The 21894-nt window shown below is 33.9% G+C and overlaps 3 protein-coding genes across 7 annotated transcripts; 2 read left to right on the top strand and 1 right to left on the bottom strand.

Annotated features, from left to right (window-relative positions):
• The first annotated feature begins 161 nt into the window (after window positions 1-161).
• LOC109607146 (juvenile hormone esterase) lies at window positions 162-9188 on the top strand. The gene is made up of 9 exons (XM_049969200.1): window positions 162-261; window positions 314-442; window positions 498-942; window positions 984-1303; window positions 8231-8288; window positions 8342-8508; window positions 8570-8702; window positions 8751-8871; window positions 8933-9188. The coding sequence occupies exons 1-9, from the start codon at window positions 166-168 to the stop codon at window positions 9129-9131; spliced, it is 1668 nt and encodes a 555-aa protein (XP_049825157.1). The 5' UTR covers window positions 162-165; the 3' UTR covers window positions 9132-9188.
• LOC109604446 (uncharacterized) lies at window positions 4503-5057 on the top strand. Its single transcript, XM_049969241.1, has 3 exons — window positions 4503-4581; window positions 4631-4751; window positions 4813-5057. Exons 1-3 carry the CDS (start codon window positions 4575-4577, stop codon window positions 5009-5011), a joined length of 327 nt encoding a protein of 108 aa, XP_049825198.1. The 5' UTR covers window positions 4503-4574; the 3' UTR covers window positions 5012-5057.
• Window positions 9180-17735, bottom strand: LOC109604447 (apoptosis-inducing factor 3). Of its 5 annotated transcripts, none has more exons than XM_049969197.1 (6): window positions 17377-17730; window positions 14374-14474; window positions 13827-14319; window positions 13209-13772; window positions 11322-11550; window positions 10785-11263 (listed from the first exon to the last, which is right to left on the bottom strand). In XM_049969197.1, exons 1-6 carry the CDS (start codon window positions 17534-17536, stop codon window positions 11029-11031), a joined length of 1782 nt encoding a protein of 593 aa, XP_049825154.1. In that variant the 5' UTR covers window positions 17537-17730; the 3' UTR covers window positions 10785-11028. The 5 variants fall into 5 exon arrangements, with proteins under 5 accessions (XP_049825156.1, XP_049825154.1, XP_049825153.1 ...); XM_049969196.1 differs by lacking the exon at window positions 11322-11550 and adding an exon at window positions 12929-13157 and having other exon boundaries at window positions 17377-17726; XM_049969195.1 differs by lacking the exons at window positions 10785-11263; window positions 11322-11550 and adding exons at window positions 12396-12870; window positions 12929-13157 and having other exon boundaries at window positions 17377-17723.
• Window positions 17736-21894: the final 4159 nt, after the last annotated feature.

Here is a 21894-nt window from a genome sequence, read left to right as displayed (position 1 = left end):
AAAAGGATATAATTTGTGGTAAAATGTGAGTAATGGTTCATCTGAGTTTACGATTACTCTCACATTAACTTTTTAATTACTCTGATTAGTATGTTAGATTAGTTAGTGGAATTAATAGGATGGAAAAATTGATTGTTTCCTTATCTAAACCAGTAATATTATAAAATGTCATGGTTTGTGGGATATTCTTTAAAGAAAATGCAAGTCTTGCTGGTGTGTATGTTTGTTGCCTCCTTTATTGGAGTTAACTCACAAAGTGAGGTTAGAAATTATGATGAACATGTGGTAATTTCTTCTAACTCTATATTTTTAGCCTCCAATTGTGCAAACTTCAACTGGACCAGTCCTCGGATCACCCACTGTCATCAACCCCAACCTAACGGTGCTCTCCTTCAAAGGAATACCTTACGCAGAACCACCAGTTGGTAACCTACGTTTCGAGGTAGACTCTTGCGTTCTCTCAACAATTATATCTTTGAAGCAACCTCAAATTTCAGCCTCCAGTGGCGAAATCTCCGTGGAACGACACACTAAAAGCCACAGACTACGGCAGTTCATGCATCCAAGAAGACGGGTCGGGTAACGAGGACTGCCTCTACCTCAACGTCTTCACCCCTAAACTTGATGGTAACTTGCCCGTCATGGTTTGGGTTTACGGAGGCGCATTTATAAACGGTGACGGCATAAATGACCCGTCTTACGTCCTGGAAAAAGACGTGGTGTTCGTGTCGTTCAACTATCGCATTGGCATATTGGGATTTGTGAGCACGGAGGACTTGGTGGCGCCCGGAAACGCCGGTCTCAAAGACCAGGTGTTGGCGTTGAAGTGGGTGCAAAGTAACATCGCCAAATTCGGAGGTGACCCTCAGAAAATCACGATTTGGGGTGAAAGTGCTGGAAGCGCTTCCGTTTCGTATCTGACACAATCGAATCTAACTAGAGGTATCACATTTGTTTAACATGTCAACACAATTGTTGGGTAGGTTTGTTCCAGGGAGCGATTATGGAAAGTGGCTCAAGTCTTTGCTCTTGGGGTTTGACCAGGGATGCAAGGGCAACAGTTTTCGCTCTTGGAAAGAGATTAAAGATTGACACAACCAACTCCACAACATTGATAAATGGATTGAAGCAAATTGGAGTGCAAGGTCTTCATAATTCTTCTTCTGCTATTTATTTATACACTATTGGTACAAGGAACCCTTTGAGCGGACTTCCATATGGACCAGTTATGGAACCAGACCACGAAGGTGCCTTCTTTTCAAGTAAAAGTCACGAGTTGTTGCAAAATGGTGGCTTCCACAAGGTTCCAATGATTATTGGGTATAATTCAGAAGAAGCTGTATCTGCTTCTGCCATACCAGGTATCTTTAACATCTAGTATGGTAATCTTAAGTTTGCAACATTAATTTGTAGATTTGCTGAAGCTGTTACTGATAAAATACGACTTTGAGCCAGCCAATCTAGTACCAGACGACATGAATATAGAATCAGGTTCAGTTAAATGGTTAGTGGGCAATACTATTAAATTCCGTTACTTCGGACTTGACCTTGTTCTATCCAGCGACACAAAACTAGCACAGGTTAGCTTACTACTTCAATATTATCAAATTGTTTTAATTTGAACAACATATTATATATTTAGTTCATCAGTGATGATCAGTTTGTTCGACCAATCACGGAAACCGTCCGTCTTCAATCAGCATTCACCCCAGTTTACTTCTACGTTTTCTCCTACCAAGGCGTCTTGGGTACCACTTCAAACAGAACCATGCCCGGTATGTAAGCAAAATAAGTAATTAAAATCTTTACATAAGGTTTTTTTAGGTGTTGGACACGCTGAGGAACTACGATATCTGTTCAAAGGCAACGAAACCAACATTAATGCATCAGACCAAAGAACTATTCAGAGGATGACCACTATGTGGACGAATTTTGCTAAATATGGGTAAAAATAGTTAAAACTTAATTTTCTTTGTCATTTTTATATACTGTTAATATTTTTTTAGGACGCCAACTCCAAAAGAGGACTCACTGTTTGATAATGTGATTTGGGAACCTGTAAGAGGGTCAAACGCTTCATCAGATCTCAAGTACTTGAACATTGGAGTTAGCTTAGCACTTGGAGTTAATCCAAATGAAAAAGATGTACGTTTCTATCAAGATTTGTATAACAAATTTGGAAATCCTCCTTATACTACATACTAGATTGTATAATTTGAATAAAGTTTGCAAAAATATATAAAGTTTTAACTACCAAACTTCCTAAAATTAATCTATTATCCTAGTGGCAATTATTGGCATAAGTCACCATTATATTGAAGAATTATTTGTAGTTTCGACGTATATAAATTCATTTTTTGGCACTTAAACATTGTGTTGTGTAGAATTATTACATCAACCAATTAAGAAAAATAGTACTAACCTCCGTTCTTGAAGTTTGACCCGAGATGCTAAGGAAACAGTTTTTGCTCTTGGAAAGAAATTAAAGATTGACACAATCAACTCCACACCATTGATAAGCGGATTGAAGCAAATTGGAGTGCAAGGTCTTCAAAATTCTTCTTCTGCTATTTATTTATACACTATTGGTACCAGGAACCCTTTGAGCGGACTTCCATATGGACCAGTTATAGAACTAGACCACGAAAGTGCCTTCTTTTCAAGTAACAGTCACGAGTTGTTGAAAAATGGTGGCTTCCACAAGGTTCCAATGATTATTGGGTATAATTCAGAAGAAGCTGTATCTGCTTCTGCCATACCAGGTATCTTTAACATCTAATATGGTAATCTTAAGTTTGCAACATTAATTTGTAGATTTGCTGAAGCTGTTACTGATAAAATATGACTTTGAGCCAGCCAATCTAGTACCAGACGACATAAATATAGAATCAGGTTCCGTTAAATGGTTAGTGGGCAATACTATTAAATTCCGTTACTTCGGACTTGACCTTGTTCTATCCAGCGACACAAAACTAGCACAGGTTAGCTTACTACTTCAATATTATCAAATTGTTTTAATTTAAACAACATATTATTTATTTAGTTCATCAGTGATAATCAGTTTGTTCGACCATTTGCGGAAACCGTCCGTCTTCAATCAGCATTCACCTCAGTTTACTTCTACGTTTTCTCTTACCAAGGCGTCTTGGGTACCACTTCAAATAGAACCATGCCCGGTATGTAAACAAAATAATTAATTAAAATCTTTACAGATGGTTTTTTTTAGGAGTTGGACACGCTGAGGAACTACAATATCTGTTCAAAGGCAACGTAACCAACATTAATGCATCAGACCAAAGAACTATTCAGAGGATGACCACTATGTGGACGAATTTTGCTAAATATGGGTAAAAATAGTTGAAACTTAATTTTCTTTAACATTTTTATTTTTTACTGTTAATATTTTTTTAGGACGCCAACTCCAAAAGAGGACTCACTGTTTGATAATGTTATTTGGAAACCTGCAAGAGGGTCAAACGCTTCATCAGATGTCAAGTACTTGAACATTGGAGTTAGCTTAGCACTTGGAGTTAATCCAAATGAAAAAGATGTACGTTTCTATCAAGATTTGTATAATAAATTCGGAAATCCTCCTTATACTACATACTAGATTGTATAATTTGAATAAAGTTTGCAAAAATATATAAAGTTTTAACTACCAAACTTCCTAAGATTAATCTATTATCCTAGTGGCAATTATTAGCGTAAGTCACCATTATGTTGAAGAATTATTTGCAGTTTCGACGTATATAAATTCATTTTTTGGCACTTAAACATTGTGTTGTGTAGAATTATTACATCAACCAATTAAGAAAAATAGTACTAGCCTCCGTTCTTGAGGTTTGACCCAAGATGCTAGGGAAACAGTTTTTGCTCTTGGAAAGAAATTAAAGATTGACACAATCAACTCCACACCATTGATAAGCGGATTGAAGCAAATTGGATTGCGAGGTCTTCAAAATTCTTCTTCTGCTATTTATTTATACACTATTGGTACCAGGAACCCTTTGAGCGGACTTCCATATGGACCAGTTATAGAACCAGACCACGAAGGTGCCTTCTTTTCAAGTAAAAGTCACGAGTTGTTACAAAATGGTGGCTTCCACAAGGTTCCAATGATTATTGGGTATAATTCAGAAGAAGCTGTATCTGCTTCTGCCATACCAGGTATCTTTAACATCTAGTATGGTAATCTTAAGTTTGCAACATTAATTTGTAGATTTGCTGAAGCTGTTACTGATAAAATACGACTTTGAGCCAGCCAATCTAGTACCAGACGACATGAATATAGAATCAGGTTCCGTTAAATGGTGAGTGGGCAATACTATTAAATTCCGTTACTTCGGACTTAACCTTGTTCTATCCAGCGACACAAAACTAGCACAGGTTAGTTTACTAAATTAATATTATCAAATTGTTTTAATTTAAACAATATATTATTTATTTGGTTCATCAGTGATGATGAGTTTGTTCGACCAGACACGAAAACAGTCCGCCTTCAATCAGCATTCACCCCAGTTTACTTCTACGTTTTCTCCTACCAAGGCGTCTTGGGTACCACTTCAAACAGAACCATGCCCGGTATGTAAGCAAAATAAGTAATTAAAATCTTTACTGAAGGTTTTTTTAGGTGTTGGACACGCTGAGGAACTACGATATCTGTTCAAAGGCAACGAAACCAACATTAATGCATCAGACCAAAGAACTATTCAGAGGATGACCACTATGTGGACGAATTTTGCTAAATATGGGTAAAAATAGTTAAAACTTAATTTTCTTTGACATTTTTATATACTGTTAATATTTTTTTAGGACGCCAACTCCAAAAGAGGACTCACTGTTTGATAATGTGATTTGGGAACCTGCAAGAGCGTCAAACGCTTCATCAGATCTCAAGTACTTGAACATTGGAGTTAGCTTAGCACTTGGAGTTAATCCAAATGAAAAAGATGTACGTTTCTATCAAGATTTGTATAATAAGTTCGGAAATCCTCCTTATACTACATACTAGATTGTATAATTTGAATAAAGTTTGCAAAAATATATTAAGTTTTAACTACCAAAATTCCTAAAATTAATCTATTATCCTAGTGGCAATTATTAGCGTAAGTCACCATTATGTTGGAGAATTATTTGTAGTTTCGACGTATATAAATTCATTTTTTGGCACTTAAACATTGTGTTGTGTAGAATTATTACATCAACCAATTAAGAAAAATAGTACTAACCTCCGTTCTTGAAGTTTGACCCGAGATGCTAAGGAAACAGTTTTTGCTCTTGGAAAGAAATTAAAGATTGACACAATCAACTCCACACCATTGATAAGCGGATTGAAGCAAATTGGAGTGCAAGGTCTTCAAAATTCTTCTTCTGCTATTTATTTATACACTATTGGTACCAGGAACCCTTTGAGCGGACTTCCATATGGACCAGTTATAGAACCAGACCACGAAGGTACCTTCTTTTCAAGTAAAAGTCACGAGTTGTTACAAAATGGTGGCTTCCACAAGGTTCCAATGATTATTGGGTGTAATTCAGAAGAAGCTGTTTCTGTTTCTGCCATAACAGGTACCTTCAACATCTAGAATGGTAATCTTAAGTTTGCAACATTAATTTGTAGATTTGCTGAAGCTGTTACTGATAAAATACCACTTTGAGCCAGCCAATCTAGTACCAGACGACATGAATATAGAATCAGGTTCTGTTAAATGGTTAGTGAGCAATACTATTAAATTCCGTTACTTCGGACTTGACCTTGTTCTATCCAGCGACACAAAACTAGCACAAGTTAGCTTACTACTTCAATATTATCAAATTGTTTTAATTTAAACAACATATTATTTATTCAGTTCATCAGTGATGATCAATTTGTTCGACTAATCACAGAAACCGTCCGCCTTCAATCAATATTCACCCCAGTTTACTTCTAAGTTTTCTCCTACCAAGGCGTCTTGGGTACCACTTCAAACAGAACCATGCCCGGTATGTAAACAAAATAATTAATTAAAATCTTTACAGAAGGTTTTTTTAGGAGTTGGACACGCTGAGGAACTACGATATCTGTTCAAAGGTAACGAAACCAACATTAATGCATCAGACCAAAGAACTATTCAGAGGATGACCACTATGTGGACGAATTTTGCTAAATTTGGGTATAAATAGCTGAAACTTAATTTTCATTGACAGTTTTATATATTGTTAATATTTTTTTAGGACGCCAACTCCAAAAGAGGACTCACTGTTTGATAATGTGATTTGGGAACCTGCAAGAGCGTCAAACGCTTCATCAGATCTCAAGTACTTGAACATTGGAGTTAGCTTAGCACTTAGAGTTAATCCAAATGAAAAAGATGTACGTTTCTATCAAGATTTGTATAATAAGTTCGGAAATCCTCCTTATACTACATACTAGATTGTATAATTTGAATAAAGTTTGCAAAAATATATAAAGTTTTAACTACCAAACTTCCTAAGATCCTACTGGCAATTAACTGGAGCGAAAGGTCTTCCTAATTCTTCTTCTGGTATTTATTTATATCCTATTGGTACAAAGAACCCTTTGAGTGGTCTTCCACATAGACCAGTTATTGAACCAGATCAAGAAGGTGCCTTTTTCTCAAGTAGTAGTCATTTCGGTCAAAATGGCGGCTTCCACAAGGTTCCAAGTTCAGAAAAAGCCGTCTCTGTTTCTATAAAGTTTTGTATAACAAATTTGAAAGTAAATGGGAGATTTTAACCACCAAACTTATTAATAATTAATCTGTTATCTAAGTGGTATTTATAAAACACAAAGCAACACGCAATTGTTGGCGTAAGTCACCATTATGTTGAATAATTATTTGCAGTTTCAACGTACAAAAATTCATGTAAAATTCCACCTGTCGTTAGTAAGTACCTAAAAGGTATAATTTACAGTCAAATTTAAAGTAATTTCCAAGCATAGGTTCATTTGAATATCCGATTACACACACTTTAAATGATTTATCGCTTTACTTAGAATGTAAATTATTTAGTCGAAAGTTTTTATAGACCGGAAAAAATTGCGAATTATTTCTTTATCTAAACCTGTAATTGTATAAATTGACAATGTTTTACAATATTGCGTTGTAAAACAAAATGCTGCTTCCGTTAGTGTCTGTCTTCCTTAATCTCCTCCTCGGAGTTCACTTGCAGACCCATGTAAGGAGTAAAGCCATCCAAGGGTGATTTCTTTTAGCAATAATAATCTAATATTTTCTAGGCACCAATTGTACAAACTACAACTGGACCAGTTCTTGGATCACACACTGTCGTCAACCCTAACCTAACAGTACTCTCCTTCAAAGGAATACCTTATGCAGAACCTCCAGTTGGTAACTTACGTTTCGAGGTAAACCCATACCTTCACTCAACAACAACATTTTTGTAACAACCTTAAATTCCAGCCACCAGTACCAAAATCCCCATGGACCAACACCCTAAACGCCACAAACTACGGAAGTTCCTGCGTCCAATCGGACGGAACCGGCTCCGAAGACTGTCTTTTCATCAACGTCTTCACGCCGAGCCTCACCGCCAATTTGCCCGTCATGGTTTGGATCTACGGAGGCGCCTTTATAAATGGTGATGGCACCAATAATCCAGCTTGGACCCTGGAAAAGGACGTGCTCTTCGTTTCGTTCAATTACCGTCTGGGACTGTTGGGATTTGTGAGCACGGACGACTTGGTGGCGCCCGGAAACGCCGGACTCAAAGACCAGGTGCTGGCGTTGAAGTGGGTGCAAAGCAACATAGCAAAATTCGGAGGTGACCCACACAAAGTGACGATATGGGGCGAAAGTGCCGGAAGCGCCTCCGTTTCGTATTTGACTCAGTCGAACCTGACCAGAGGTACGACAATTATTTACTAGTTAATCATATTGTTGGTTTAGGCTTATTCCAGGGGGCCATCATGGAAAGCGGTACTAGTCTTTGTTCGTGGGGTTTGACCAGAGATGCAAAAGACACGGCTTTCAATTTAGGTAGAAGGTTGAGGGTTGACACAACCAACTCCACAACTTTGATAAACGGATTAAAGCAAATGACTGTGGAACAGCTACATAATTCGTCTTCTGCTACTTATTTATACGTTGTGGGTACCAGGAACCCTTTGAACGGCCTTCCCTATGGACCAGTTATGGAACCAGATCACGAAGGTGCCTTCTTTTCAAGTAAAAGTCACGAGTTGTTGAAAAATGGCGGCTTCCACAAGGTTCCAATGATTATAGGTTACAATTCAGAAGAAGCTGTCTCTGCTTCTGCCATACCAGGTAACCTTAAAAGCTAACACAATAATCTCAAGCCTTAAACATTTAATTTGTAGATTTGCTGAAGTTATTACTGGCAAAATACGATTTTCAACCATCCAACTTAGTACCTGACGACATGAACATAAAATCCGGTTTTGCCAAGTGGTTAGTGGGTAATATTATTAAATTCCGTTACTTCGGACTCGATCTTATTCTGTCCAGCAGCTCAAAACTAGCACAGGTTAATTCATCAACTCAATATTATTAAATTGTCTCAATTAAACACCATATTATTTGTTTAGTTCATCAGTGACGATCAGTTTAATAGACCAATCACAGAAACAGTCCGCCTTCAATCAATGTTAACGCCAGTATACTTCTATGTCTTCTCCTACCAAGGCGTCTTGGGTACCACCTCCAACAGGACAATGCCGGGTACGTAACTAAAACTGATTAATTAAACTTCTAACACTCCTTCTTTAGGTGTTGGTCACGCTGAGGAGCTACGATATCTGTTCAAAGGCAACGAAACCAACATTAATGCATCAGACCAAAGAACTATTCAAAGGATGACCACGATGTGGACGAATTTCGCTAAATTCGGGTAAGAATAGTTAACACACAACTTAAGTTAATGTTTTAGCACCGTGTTTATGTCTTTTTAGTACGCCTACTCCAGAAAAGGTCTCCCTGTTGGATAATGTCATTTGGAAGCCAGCAAGATCATCAAATATGTCATCAGATCTCACCTACATGAATATTGGAACAAACTTAACACTTGGAGTTAATCCTAATGACAGAGCCATACGTTTTTACCAATATTTGTATAACATATTCGGGAATCCCCCTTATACCTCATATTAGATTAACATTTTATAACAATAATTTATTTCATTTAAAATAAAACAACCATTAAAAGTACTGAGATTTTTATTATCAATTCTTATACACTCACATTCGGACTATTAACAAAAAACATGAAAAAATAAAATTCTACATATATCTTGTTTTAATGAAGGTCACAAATTCTTTGTCTTGAATGTCAGCTTTTCTGGAAACCCTCTGAGTTTTCAACTTAGGTCTGCCACGTTTGACCTTAACTGTTTTGATATTTTTCGACTTGTCCCAGATTGATTTTTTACTGTCCGACATTATGCTCCACAAGATAGCTCCTTTTTCTTCAATTTTATTATCTGGCCAGTGTTTGTGAGTGGCACGGAAGATTTTCAGGAATTTTTCAAACGACTTGTCCAAACTTGCCATTTTTGAGAATAATTTTGATAGTACGTTTTTAACAATTTTGATTTGTCTAGTGTGACGTATTAATTTTCATAACTTGATTAATAAATGACAAGTTAACCTGACTTTAAAAATTAATAATACCATACAAAATCATATTAGATATTTATTTAATAAACATAAAAATACAGTACTGGCAACAAAATAATATACTGCATCAACAATAAAATAGTACTGATAGAAGGGTGCAGATTTTAAAAGAGTGTCTATACCCAACAAATTTAAGGCAGCTATTTTCCCGTGGTACTGGGCCAAAGGATAATGACCAATTGCTGATTTGTTATTGCCGTACGACCAAACTGGGGCGTAAGCGATGTCGCCGCCCACGAACACATCCGGTATGTTCGTCTGAAGCTTCTCGTTACACTCGATTGTACCTACAAAAGATTATTTACTGAGCCTCCACACAAAATTAGTTAATTGTTTACTATCTGGTTGCATTTTAATGGCAGATCCTCGCAGGAAGTCGGTGTAATAAGTACTTCCAGTGCCCATAATTACCACGTCAGCCTTTAAAATGGTACCGTTAACAAGCTCCACCGATGTCACGTTGTTGTTGCAGTCGCCATTGCATTTTTTCAGGCCACTTTTGGTTTGGAACAAGATGCCTTTCTCCTCAAACAACTTCTTGACGGCGGCACCGACACGTTCACCCAAAAAGTGGGCGAAAGGTACCTCTCCTCTCATTACCACAGTAGTTTTGGCCACCTTGTTCTGGCAAAAATTGGCCGCTTCTAAGACAATGAAGCTGAACCCTAGTACTACCACCTCTTTGTCTTCGGCGAGGGCCGCCAAACAACTCTTCGAATCCCCATAGTCTCTCAGGACGACTATATTGTTGAGGTCTTTGCCCGGAATGTCCGGTTTGTAGGGTTTGCAGCCGGTTGCGATGAAGAGCTTGTCGTAGTCCAACACCCTGTTGTTCTTCAACGTTACTTTATTATGACACGTATGCACTGCCATGGCAAACATGTCTTTAATCATGTTGATACCTGCGACACCATAGTTTTAAGTTGTATCATTTTTTTGGTTGTGAGTGGAATGGAATATAATTTGAAAATGCCATTTTTTGAATAATTTTGTTGATACGTTTTTAATAATTTTGATCTGTCTAGTATGTAGTTTCATTCAAATAAATTAAATGTCCAAATTTATAATTAGTAAGTGTTAATTATGTATAAGCATAACATAAGCTCAAAAGTTAGTGATACCAGAATCTCATGTGAAATATTTATTTAATAAACCCTGTTATACAAAAATGTAATACTGACAACAAAATAAAATACTGCGTCAACAATAAAATAAGACTGTACAAAAAAGTATACAAAAATACAAGTATTTAAAAAACAATATTATTATCACAACATCTGATCCACCATTGTTTACGTGTACAGCAATTTTCGATATATTAACAAGTGCAGTTGCAATTACTGTGAGTATAAATAAATAAATATATTAAAAATTATGCTTTGGATTTGATTCGTTGCGTCCAAGTGAGTGGTTCCTGGTTCACGAGCTCCTCCTTTGTAAGTTTTTGACCCTGGGCCAACAGCTCAGCAAACTGGGAAACCACCGGGTCCATACCCATGGAGGCGACTGCGACAACTTCTTCACACTGCAGATAATACGCCACGAACTTGAAACCTTCCACGTCGCCTTCGTAGTGGATGAAGTTGAACTTTCCGTGGCCAGCGTATCTGTAAATGACAAGGTTGGTTTATATTTTGTTCGGATTGTGGTGTTTAAAGTATGAACCTGATTCCTTTTCCATACAACATGGTCCAGAAGAAGGGTACAGATTTTAAAGGAGTGTCTATACCCAGCAAATTTAAGGCGGCTATTTTCCCTTGGTACTGGGCCAAAGGATAATGACCAATTGCTGATTTGTTATTGCCGTACGACCAAACTGGGGCGTAAGCGATGTCGCCGCCCACGAACACATCCGGTATGTTCGTCTGAAGCTTCTCGTTACACTCGATTGTACCTACAAAGGATTATTTACTGAACATTCACACAAAATTAGTTAATTGTTTACCATCTGGTCGCATTTCAATGCCAGATTCTTTCAGGAAGTCGGTGTAATAAGTACTTCCAGTGCCCATAATTACCACGTCAGCCTTTAAAATGGTACCGTCAACAAGCTCCACCGATGTCACGTTGTTGTTGCAGTCGCCATTGCATTTTTTCAGACCACTTTTGGTTTGGAACAAGATGCCTTTCTCCTCAAACAACTTCTTGATGGCGGCACCGACACGTTCACCCAAAAAGTGGGCGAAAGGTACCTCTCCTCTCATTACCACAGTAGTTTTGGCCACCTTGTTCTGGCAGTAATTGGCCGCTTCTAAGGCAATGAAGCTGGACCCTAGTACTACCACCTCTTTGTCTTCGGCGAGGGCCGCCAAACAACTCTTCGAATCCGTGTAGTCTCTCAGGACGAATATATTGTTGAGGTCTTTGCCCGGAATGTCCGGTTTGTAGGGTTTGCAGCCGGTTGCGATGAAGAGCTTGTCGTAGTCCAACACCCTGTTGTTCTTCAACGTTACTTTATTATGACACGTATGCACTGCCATGGCAAACATGTCTTTAATCATGTTGATACCTGCGACACCGTAGTTTTAAGTTGTATCATTTTTTTGGTTGTGAGTGGAATGGAATATAATTTGAAAATGCCATTTTTTGAATAATTTTGTTGATACGTTTTTAATAATTTTGATCTGTCTAGTATGTAGTTTCATTCAAATAAATTAAATGTCCAAATTTATAATTAGTAAGTGTTAATTATGTATAAGCATAACATAAGCTCAAAAGTTAGTGATACCAGAATCTCATGTGAAATATTTATTTAATAAACCCTGTTATACAAAAATGTAATACTGACAACAAAATAAAATACTGCATCAACAATAAAATAAGACTGTACAAAAAAGTATACAAAAATACAAGTATTTAAAAAACAATATTATTATCACAACATCTGATCCACCATTGTTTACGTGTACAACAATTTTCGATATATAAACAAGTGCAGTTGCAATTACTGTGAGTATAAATAAATAAATATATTAAAAATTATGCTTTGGATTTGATTCGTTGCGTCCAAGTGAGTGGTTCCTGGTTCACGAGCTCGTCCTTTGTAAGTTTTTGACCCTGGGCCAACAGCTCAGCAAACTGGGAAACCACCGGGTCCATACCCATGGAGGCGACTGCGACAACTTCTTCACACTGCAGATAATACGCCACGAACTTGAAACCTTCCACGTCGCCTTCGTAGTGGATGAAGTTGAACTTTCCGTGGCCAGCGTATCTGTAAATGACAAGGTTGGTTTATATTTTGTTCGGATTGTGGTGTTTAAAGTATGAACCTGATTCCTTTTCCATACAACATGGTCCAGAAGAAGGGTACAGATTTTAAAGGAGTGTCTATACCCAGCAAATTTAAGGCGGCTATTTTCCCGTGGTACTGGGCCAAAGGATAATGACCAATTGCTGATTTGTTATTGCCGTACGACCAAACTGGGGCGTAAGCGATGTCGCCGCCCACGAACACATCCGGTATGTTCGTCTGAAGCTTCTCGTTACACTCGATTGTACCTACAAAGGATTATTTACTGAACATTCACACAAAATTAGTTAATTGTTTACCATCTGGTCGCATTTCAATGCCAGATCCTTTCAGGAAGTCGGTGTAATAAGTACTTCCAGTGCCCATAATTACCACGTCAGCCTTTAAAATGGTACCGTCAACAAGCTCCACCGATGTCACGTTGTTGTTACAGTCACCATTGCATTTTTTTAGGCCACTTTTGGTTTGGAACAAGATGCCTTTCTCCTCAAACAACTTCTTGACGGCGGCACCGACACGTTCACCCAAAAAGTGGGCGAAAGGTACCTCTCCTCGCATTACCACAGTAGTTTTGGCCACCTTGTTCTGGCAGTAATTGGCCGCTTCTAAGGCAATGAAGCTGGACCCTAGTACTACCACCTCTTTGTCTTCGGCGAGGGCCGCCAAACAACTCTTCGAATCCGCATAGTCTCTCAGGACGAATATATTGTTGAGGTCTTTGCCCGGGATATCTGGCTTGTAAGGTTTGCAGCCGGTTGCGATGTAGAGCCTGTCGTAGTCCAACACCCGGTTGTCCTCCAGCGTGACTTTCTTCTGGCAAGTGTTCACTGCCGTGGCAGAGACGCCCTTAATCACGTTTATGCCTAAAAAATCACAACGTTAGGTCGTACCAATCAGTTGCTCCGTTTAGTACTGACCTTTTTCACTGTAAAACTGGTCATCTCGGTACTGGTTCTTGTCCAACTCGAAGTCCATAGCCTTGCTAACCTTCACCCGGTCGTAGGGCAACGCGTCCTCCCTGCACACCAACGTGATCTCACCCTTGAACCCGTTCATCCTCAGGTTCTCGACGCAGGTGCCGCCCGACGGTCCGCCGCCTATGACCACGATTTTCCGCTTCTCGCAGCCGTCCCGGCCCACCATTGCGTTCAACCGTTTGAGGTTGGTCAGTTCGGTACGCTTGGCCCGCACCTTCACGTTGCCGCTGCCGTCGACGGTGACCTGATGACAGGGCAGACTGTCGAGGCCGGGGAAGTCCTCGATGTCGCCGGTCAGGATGTTGAAGCAGGCGCCGTGCCACTGGCAACGGACGCGTCCGTCGCCCAGGGCGCCGTTCACAAGCGGAGCGCCGTAGTGGGTGCATTTGGGGCCGATGGCGCTTATCTTTCCCTTCTGTTTCACCAGTAGGACCTACGGCAACGGTTTGCTTTAGTGTTTTGGAAGTCATTGCATTTATATATGTACCTTTGCATCCTCGAGCATGTCATAGGTCTTCATCTCGTTGTCCTGCAGGTCGCCCTCCTTGCACAGCACCTTCTCGACGTACTCGTCCTCATCGTTGGACGCTGAAAATAAATATTTCCAGTTGATTCGCGTGAAGACGTACATAGAACTAAACATGTTTACGAGTTAGTATTTTAGTGTGGATCAATACCACTGAAATGAAATAGAAAGTGACGTTCTTTAAATAATACCTGAGCACCCTTTGCCTAACATCGTCGGCAGTACTTTTATTATTAAAGTTGTGAGGTATTGATTTGCATAAAAAAATACTGAATATTTGGGGAATTGATTTTCTGTTTGACATTTTAGGTTGAATTCATTTAAAACTCATATCCACGCAACTTGGTTTTATATTGACGTTAGGCAACCCATAATACACAGTTATATTAATATCCATTAAATTTTAACATATAAAAATCTTATTTTAATATTCACTTGATTAATAAATTAACGTTTATTTAAATTTAAATAATGATAAAATGTTAAATAAACGCAAAACTAAACTATTATCAGAAAATGCCTTTAACCAGGCATTTTTTGTCTGATTAAAGGCAGCAACTGATAATAATTTATGATAATTACATTAATTCTTAAACAGACTGATATAAATTCATATTGATTTTTATTTATGAACCGTAATTAGTAAACTTATTAAATATTAATATTACATGATATCTGTTTAAAAACTATTAAAATTATTTTTTTAGAATGCACATAATATTGTTTGAATATTTATAATTGTGACGATAAAATAAATTTACTTAACATAATGTAATGAAAACAATTCATTATTAATTCAACAACATGAAGTATTTGATAATTAAGAACTAAAATCATATAATATTATTTATATGAAATTGCATAAAATATTTTTAACAAAATATCTTTAATTGTTTTTGAAGTGAACATATATTTATAAATGTAACGATTGTTTATTAATTACTAAAATGTGTGTTACGTTGACACAAAATTTAATTAATATACTTAAGGTTTTTATAATATATATGTTAATTTATATTTGTTCATAAGCAGCACATGATAACAGAATATTAAATTACATATATCTTATTATAATAACCACAATTCATTAATTAATAAAATTCTTTTATATTATTTCATTAGTTTTTATAATTTTATTGTATAGAAATTATTTTTTTAATGTGAAAAATAAATAAATTAATAATATTGATATAAATTTAAAATATTATTAAAGTGTTACATCGACACACAATTCATTAGTTACTAAAATCCTTTTATATTATTTTTATCCCCTTTTCTTAGTTTTTATACTTTTATTATATAGAAATCATTTTTTTTGATGTGAAAAATAAATAAATTAATAATATTGATATAAATTTAAAATATTATTAAAGTGTTACATTGACACAAAATTGAGCTATAATTAAATTAATATACATACAATTTATGTTTTTTTGTAAGTAACAATTAATAATAATTTGTGAAAAAATGTTAAATTACATCATTTTTTAAACAAACTGAATATTAATATTAATTATATGAAATGTTGTTATAATCGGATGATAAAATAAATTTAATTATTATTTATATACTTTTTTCTATAAAAATCATTTTTAAATTTAGAATATTATTAAATTTATTAAATGACAGATACTTATTTATTATTAGAATAATACAGATACAGTTTACGTGTGTTTATAAGTGGCAATTGATAATAATCAAAGTTGTTGATAGTTTAAGATACACAAAATCGAACTTAAGTAATAATAAAAGTAGTTCAAGTCAATTAATAATTGGTGAACAAGTTTCAAATCAATACCTTTTTCCATTCTCCAAAAACTTCATATGAATAAATTATATGAATCACCATATTTAATTAATAAGATTAGATAATATTTAAAAAATAATAAATAAGTTTTACACTAATTAGAAATATGCTTCAAATATTTGTTATTTAAAAAACGATTAATTTACCTTTACAAACAATATACTAAGTAATTAATATTAACTATTTTACTATTTGTAAGTGATAAATAAAAATCAATTATCATTTGTGTTAGTTTGTTTGTTTGTAATTTAATATTTCCATATCACAATTTATTGTTGGTTGCTGTTTTTAAACAAACACATCTAAATATGTATTGTTCTAAAAATAATATCCTAATAATGATTCACTTTCATACTTATTTAACAATTTAACAATGAGTAATGTTAAGAAATTGTGTCAACAACGTTTAGGTTCTTAAATAAAGCCAATATTTTATTTTGTTTTTCTAACGAAAAAGTTATATGAGTCACTCTATATTGTTTTATTTATGAGTATTAATTAATAGTTTTAATAGTTAATATTAAATACTTGTTTAAAATAACAAATTTATAATACTTATAAATGTGTAATAGATATTAGTTACTTTTAAAATGTTATTATTATTCATTTTGTCAAGTAATTAAAACTGGAAATACACATTTATTTAATGTCACATCATATTGAAGAGAAATGAAGTATTTAAAAGCCTTTCCACAACTGAATTCATCAGAAAAAAAGACGATTAAGTAGTTTTTGAAACTGAAGAATCAGTAATGTTCTTTTGTGATGGTATTTGGAGTTATCTCATTGGCTAGAGGCACGCCTCAGCTCCCCTACCATTGTTTAATTATTAAGTTATTAAGCGTGGGTCCATAAATAATAACCAATATTAAAATGTGAGGCATTAGTCGGAATCGAAACTCGTCTGGGAATTACACAACTGAATCACCACTGTGAATTTAACAACAAAAATCAAGAACACTCGCACCGAAATTTCGACACGCTTTCAACCTTGTCGACCCGTCAGGTACGACGAAAACGAAAGTGTGTCCAACCCAAATAGACACACGCTCGTTTCGCAACCACGCACTTTAAATCCCAACTTGTTGAACAGCAACAAATCAACATTTGAAAGTGCCGCGCTTCCCCGACGCAGCAGGAACGACGGCAACACTTACTGCTTTTCTCGGTGGTGATGTCGATCTTCGACTGGGAACAACCCATCGTGCGAATATCCCTCACTGGACCACTGACTTTCGACGTGAAACCGCACGCGACTCGGCGAAGGAGCTCAAGCGACTGCGGCCGTCGCAGGAAATTCCCGAGAGCGAGCGGCATGATTATCTGACAGTCTGGCGACCGTGCCCGAAGGTCGACCTACTTTCCGGGGGATTCTCTGCGTCACCGTCGCCGGCGGTGGTTACCTCCGGGCGGGTTTGCGCCCCGTAATCGCTTGGAATTCATTCGTTCATTCATTTAACAGGGTCCATATCATAGTTGGAATCGAAACACAACTGGGAATTGCCTAACTTCTAACGAAAAAGTTAAGTGAGTCACCCTGTATTCTTTTATTTATGAGTATCAATTAATAATCTTAGATAATATTAAATACTTGTTAAAATAATAAATAATTATAAATGTGTAATAAATATTTGTTACTTTTATTTCATTTTGTCAAATAATTTAAACTGGAAATACACATAGGTGTGATATCATTGCAATAAAGTATCATCCGATTAAATGCGAAGGGTACCCGAACGCGCACGAAGTTCTCGTGTTCGCGCGTAATGTGGGACGACTCGTTATTTAGGGTTTATTAAACATGTGGATTTTTTAACAATCAAAAATAAATAGAAATTAATTTCGACGGTATATATTTAAGGGATCGTAACCACTACTTTGAATAATCATCTGTTTGATAATAGTTGTCAATGAATAATGTATCAGTTGTATGTATTGAGTTATTAATCTGTGATAGACTTCTAAATGATAATTTATCACAGGGTTTAATATCTTAATATAACGTTAACATTTATAAAGTCAAATCAGTTGGAAACTTATTTGTAATACATTAATGTTTATTATTTGCTTGATGTACACTTATATATAACGAACATGTTAATGAAGAATGTATGTAAATTAAAACATGTTTGAGTGGCTTTGAAAGTAAAAAGTATTAATGTAATAATATTACTTAAATTTTGTAAGCAACAACAATTAATATAGTAATTAACAACTGATTGTTAATCAATCCTATTAGTAATTTAATTTAATAAACTACATAAATCATAAGAAAATAAATCTAAAACTATTAGACTAAGTTCACGTAATATCACCTTGGTGAATAATCTGAAATATAAAGATAATTTAACATTGAATAGTTCTTTTTTAAATCATTTTTACCTTATATTGGGATACAAATACCAATAATAATAATCTGTAGCATTTATTGTCATCTGCACAACAATCACAGCTTTATAAAATAAAATATCCTATTGTAAAGGCTAAAATATGAATTATAATATATTATATATTTAAATATACATATTATCTTTATTATATGGAGCTGAAATACTTATTCAAATTAGACATTTTACCAAATTTTTTATATAATTAATTAACTTATTGATACAGATCTTGCCTCGTAATTATACACAAATTTAGCTTTAAACATAACCCCGTGCCAAATTTCAACAATATGACTAATTAATTTTAATTCTCTCCAATTAAATGTCTTTTGTCACTGTACGAAGATGGATGGAGGAGAACCGGTGCTAAAATACATATTCAACTTAAATTTTTCAACAATATATTTTGTTAATTTTAATTACCTTAAGTTAGGTTAGGTTAGGTTAGGTTAAGTTAGGTTAGAATTTGCTGTACAAACATGGCAGTAAATGACCTATGGATTAATAAATGTTTGATCTTTGACATGACATAGTTTTGAAGTCGTAATATTCTTTAATAACATATTAATGGTCAAACTAACTAATCTAACCTAACCTAACCTAACTTAAGGTAATTAAAATTAACAAAATATATTATTGACAAATCAAGTTGAATATGTATTTTAGCACCGGTTCTCCTCCATCCATCTTCGTACAGTGACAAAAGACATTTAATTGGAGGGAATTAAAATTAATTAGACATATTGTTGAAATTTTTTACGGGATTAAGTTTAAAGCTAAATTTGTGTATAATTACGAGGCAAGATCTGTATCAATAAGGTACTTAATTATATAAAAAAATTTGGTAAAATGTCTAATTTGAATAAGTATTTCAGCTCCATATAATAGAGATAATATGTATATTTAAATATATAGTATATTATAATTCATATTTTAGCTTTTACAATAGGATATTTTATTTTACAAAGCTGTGATTGTTGTGCAGATGACAATAAATGCTTCAGATTATTATTATTGGTAATTGTACCCCAATATAAGGTAAAAATGTTTTAAAAAAGAACTATTCAATGTTAAATTATCTTTATATTTCAGATTACCCACCAAGGTGATATTACGTGAACTTAGTCTAATGGTTTTAGATTTATTTTTTATGATTAATTTAGTTTATTAAATTAAATTACTAATAGGATTGATTAACAATCAGTTGTTAATAACTATATTAATTGTTGTTTCTTACAAAATTTAAGTAATTTTATTATATTAATACTTTTTACTTTCAATCTCACCCAAACATGTTTTAATTTTCATACATTCTTCATTAACATGTTCGTTATATATATCTGTACATCAAGCAAATAATAAACGTCAATGTACTACAAATAAGTTTCCAACTGATTTGACTTTATAAATGTTAACGTTATATTAAGATTTAAACCCTGTGATAAATTATCATTTAGAAGTTTATCACAGATTAATAACTACATACATACAACTGTTACATTATTCATTGACAACTATTGACAAACAGATGATTATTCAAAGTTGTGCTTACAATCCCTTAAATATATACCGTCGAAATTAATTTCTATTTATATTTGATTATTAAATCTAGGTTAAGTTGCATTACTAATGATTAATCAGAACTACTATTGACTAAAATCCACATGTTTAATAAACCCTAAATAACGAGCCGCCCGTGAGTGGGAACACGAGATCTTCGGGCGCATACGGATACACTTCGCATTTAATCGGACGATACTTTATTGCAATGATATGACACCATTTATTTAACATCAATTAACTACTGGTTGTATTAACTTGTTATTTAATTTGATGGTGTCAACAAGCCACTGATTGAATCTTATCAGTTACATGACTGCGGTCACAATCGATAACGCTTTAAATTAATTATTTATGCGCTCGATTCACTTGAAATGTTCGATAAATAAAATGTTTAAAGTGTGAGTACGAATTAAGGAAAACGAATTGGAAAAGGTGTGCGTTTGAAACTTATCAAGGTTGAACGGTGCGTGTGTTACAATTAATCTTGTTCTTATCCTAAAATCTAATTGGGACGTTGACCCTGAAAATTACTTTTGTGGAAACCAATTATTTTATACGAGAGAGGGAAAATAATATTAAATATGGTGGAAAAAATTAAATTCTTTAGTTAATTTTTGTTTTTTGATTCTTTCTGTGGTGTCATATTTTTGTTGACATGTTTAATTATCAAATTGCAACTAAGATGGGTTTTTTAAATTGATGTGACAATGAAACTATTTTTAGATTTATATGGTTAGGATAAAATGTGTAGATTAAATCAAAAGTACTAGTTTAAATTTTTATAATGAAATATTAATTATTATAAAAATTTAAATTAAAATGAATTATAAAATAATTTTATATTATTTATAATTCATTAATTATTTATTAAAATAAATGAGCAGAGAAAATCAATTTAAAAAAACACTTATCAATATACTAGTATAAAACAAATTTATAAAATTAACAAATAGTTTAAATTTACATAATTAAAATGATTATATAAAATATTAATTTTAAATAATTTTTGATGTGCACCTTTTTTATTATTAATTGGGCATGACAAGAATAATATAAATAAAACAATAAATTTTAGTTTAAACTTATATAATTAAATAAAAATAAAAATTACACTTTAATTTTACTATTAAATAAAAATGATAATTAAACTATTTTTAGAATTAATATTTAGAATTAATATTATTATAATTAAATATATTATTATTAATTCTAATTATTAATTATTTAATTAATTTAAATTAATTTTGAAAAAATATTTGATATTCAGCTAAATTTTAATATTAAATAGACATGATAATGAAACTATTTTTGAATAAAATACGTAAAGAAAATCAAATATAACTATTTATTTATTATCCTGACATAAAACAAATTAAGGAAATTAATATAAATTTTAATTTAAATTTATATACTTAAATAAAAAAATTAAATTATAATAAATTACATAAAAATTTAATTTTAAACAATTTTTAATTTTATTTTTTTTTTTTTATTTTATTATGAACATAGACATGACAATGAAACTATATTTGGAATAAATTGTATAATTCAAATATAAAAATATCTGTTTATTTATTAAACCAGAATAAAACAAATTGATATAAATGTATATTTATAGTATTTAAAATAAATAAAATATTAAATTGAAAAGAATTTTAGTTCAAATTTATATAATTAAATATTACTCAAATATTTGAAATAAAAAAATAATTGAAATGAATCATA

The sequence above is a fragment of the Aethina tumida genome, chromosome 6 (assembly GCF_024364675.1).
Source record: "Aethina tumida isolate Nest 87 chromosome 6, icAetTumi1.1, whole genome shotgun sequence".
NCBI classification, from domain to species: domain Eukaryota; kingdom Metazoa; phylum Arthropoda; class Insecta; order Coleoptera; family Nitidulidae; genus Aethina; species Aethina tumida.
Note: the sequence above shows the minus strand (reverse complement) of the source record. Positions and strands in the feature narration are given on the sequence as shown.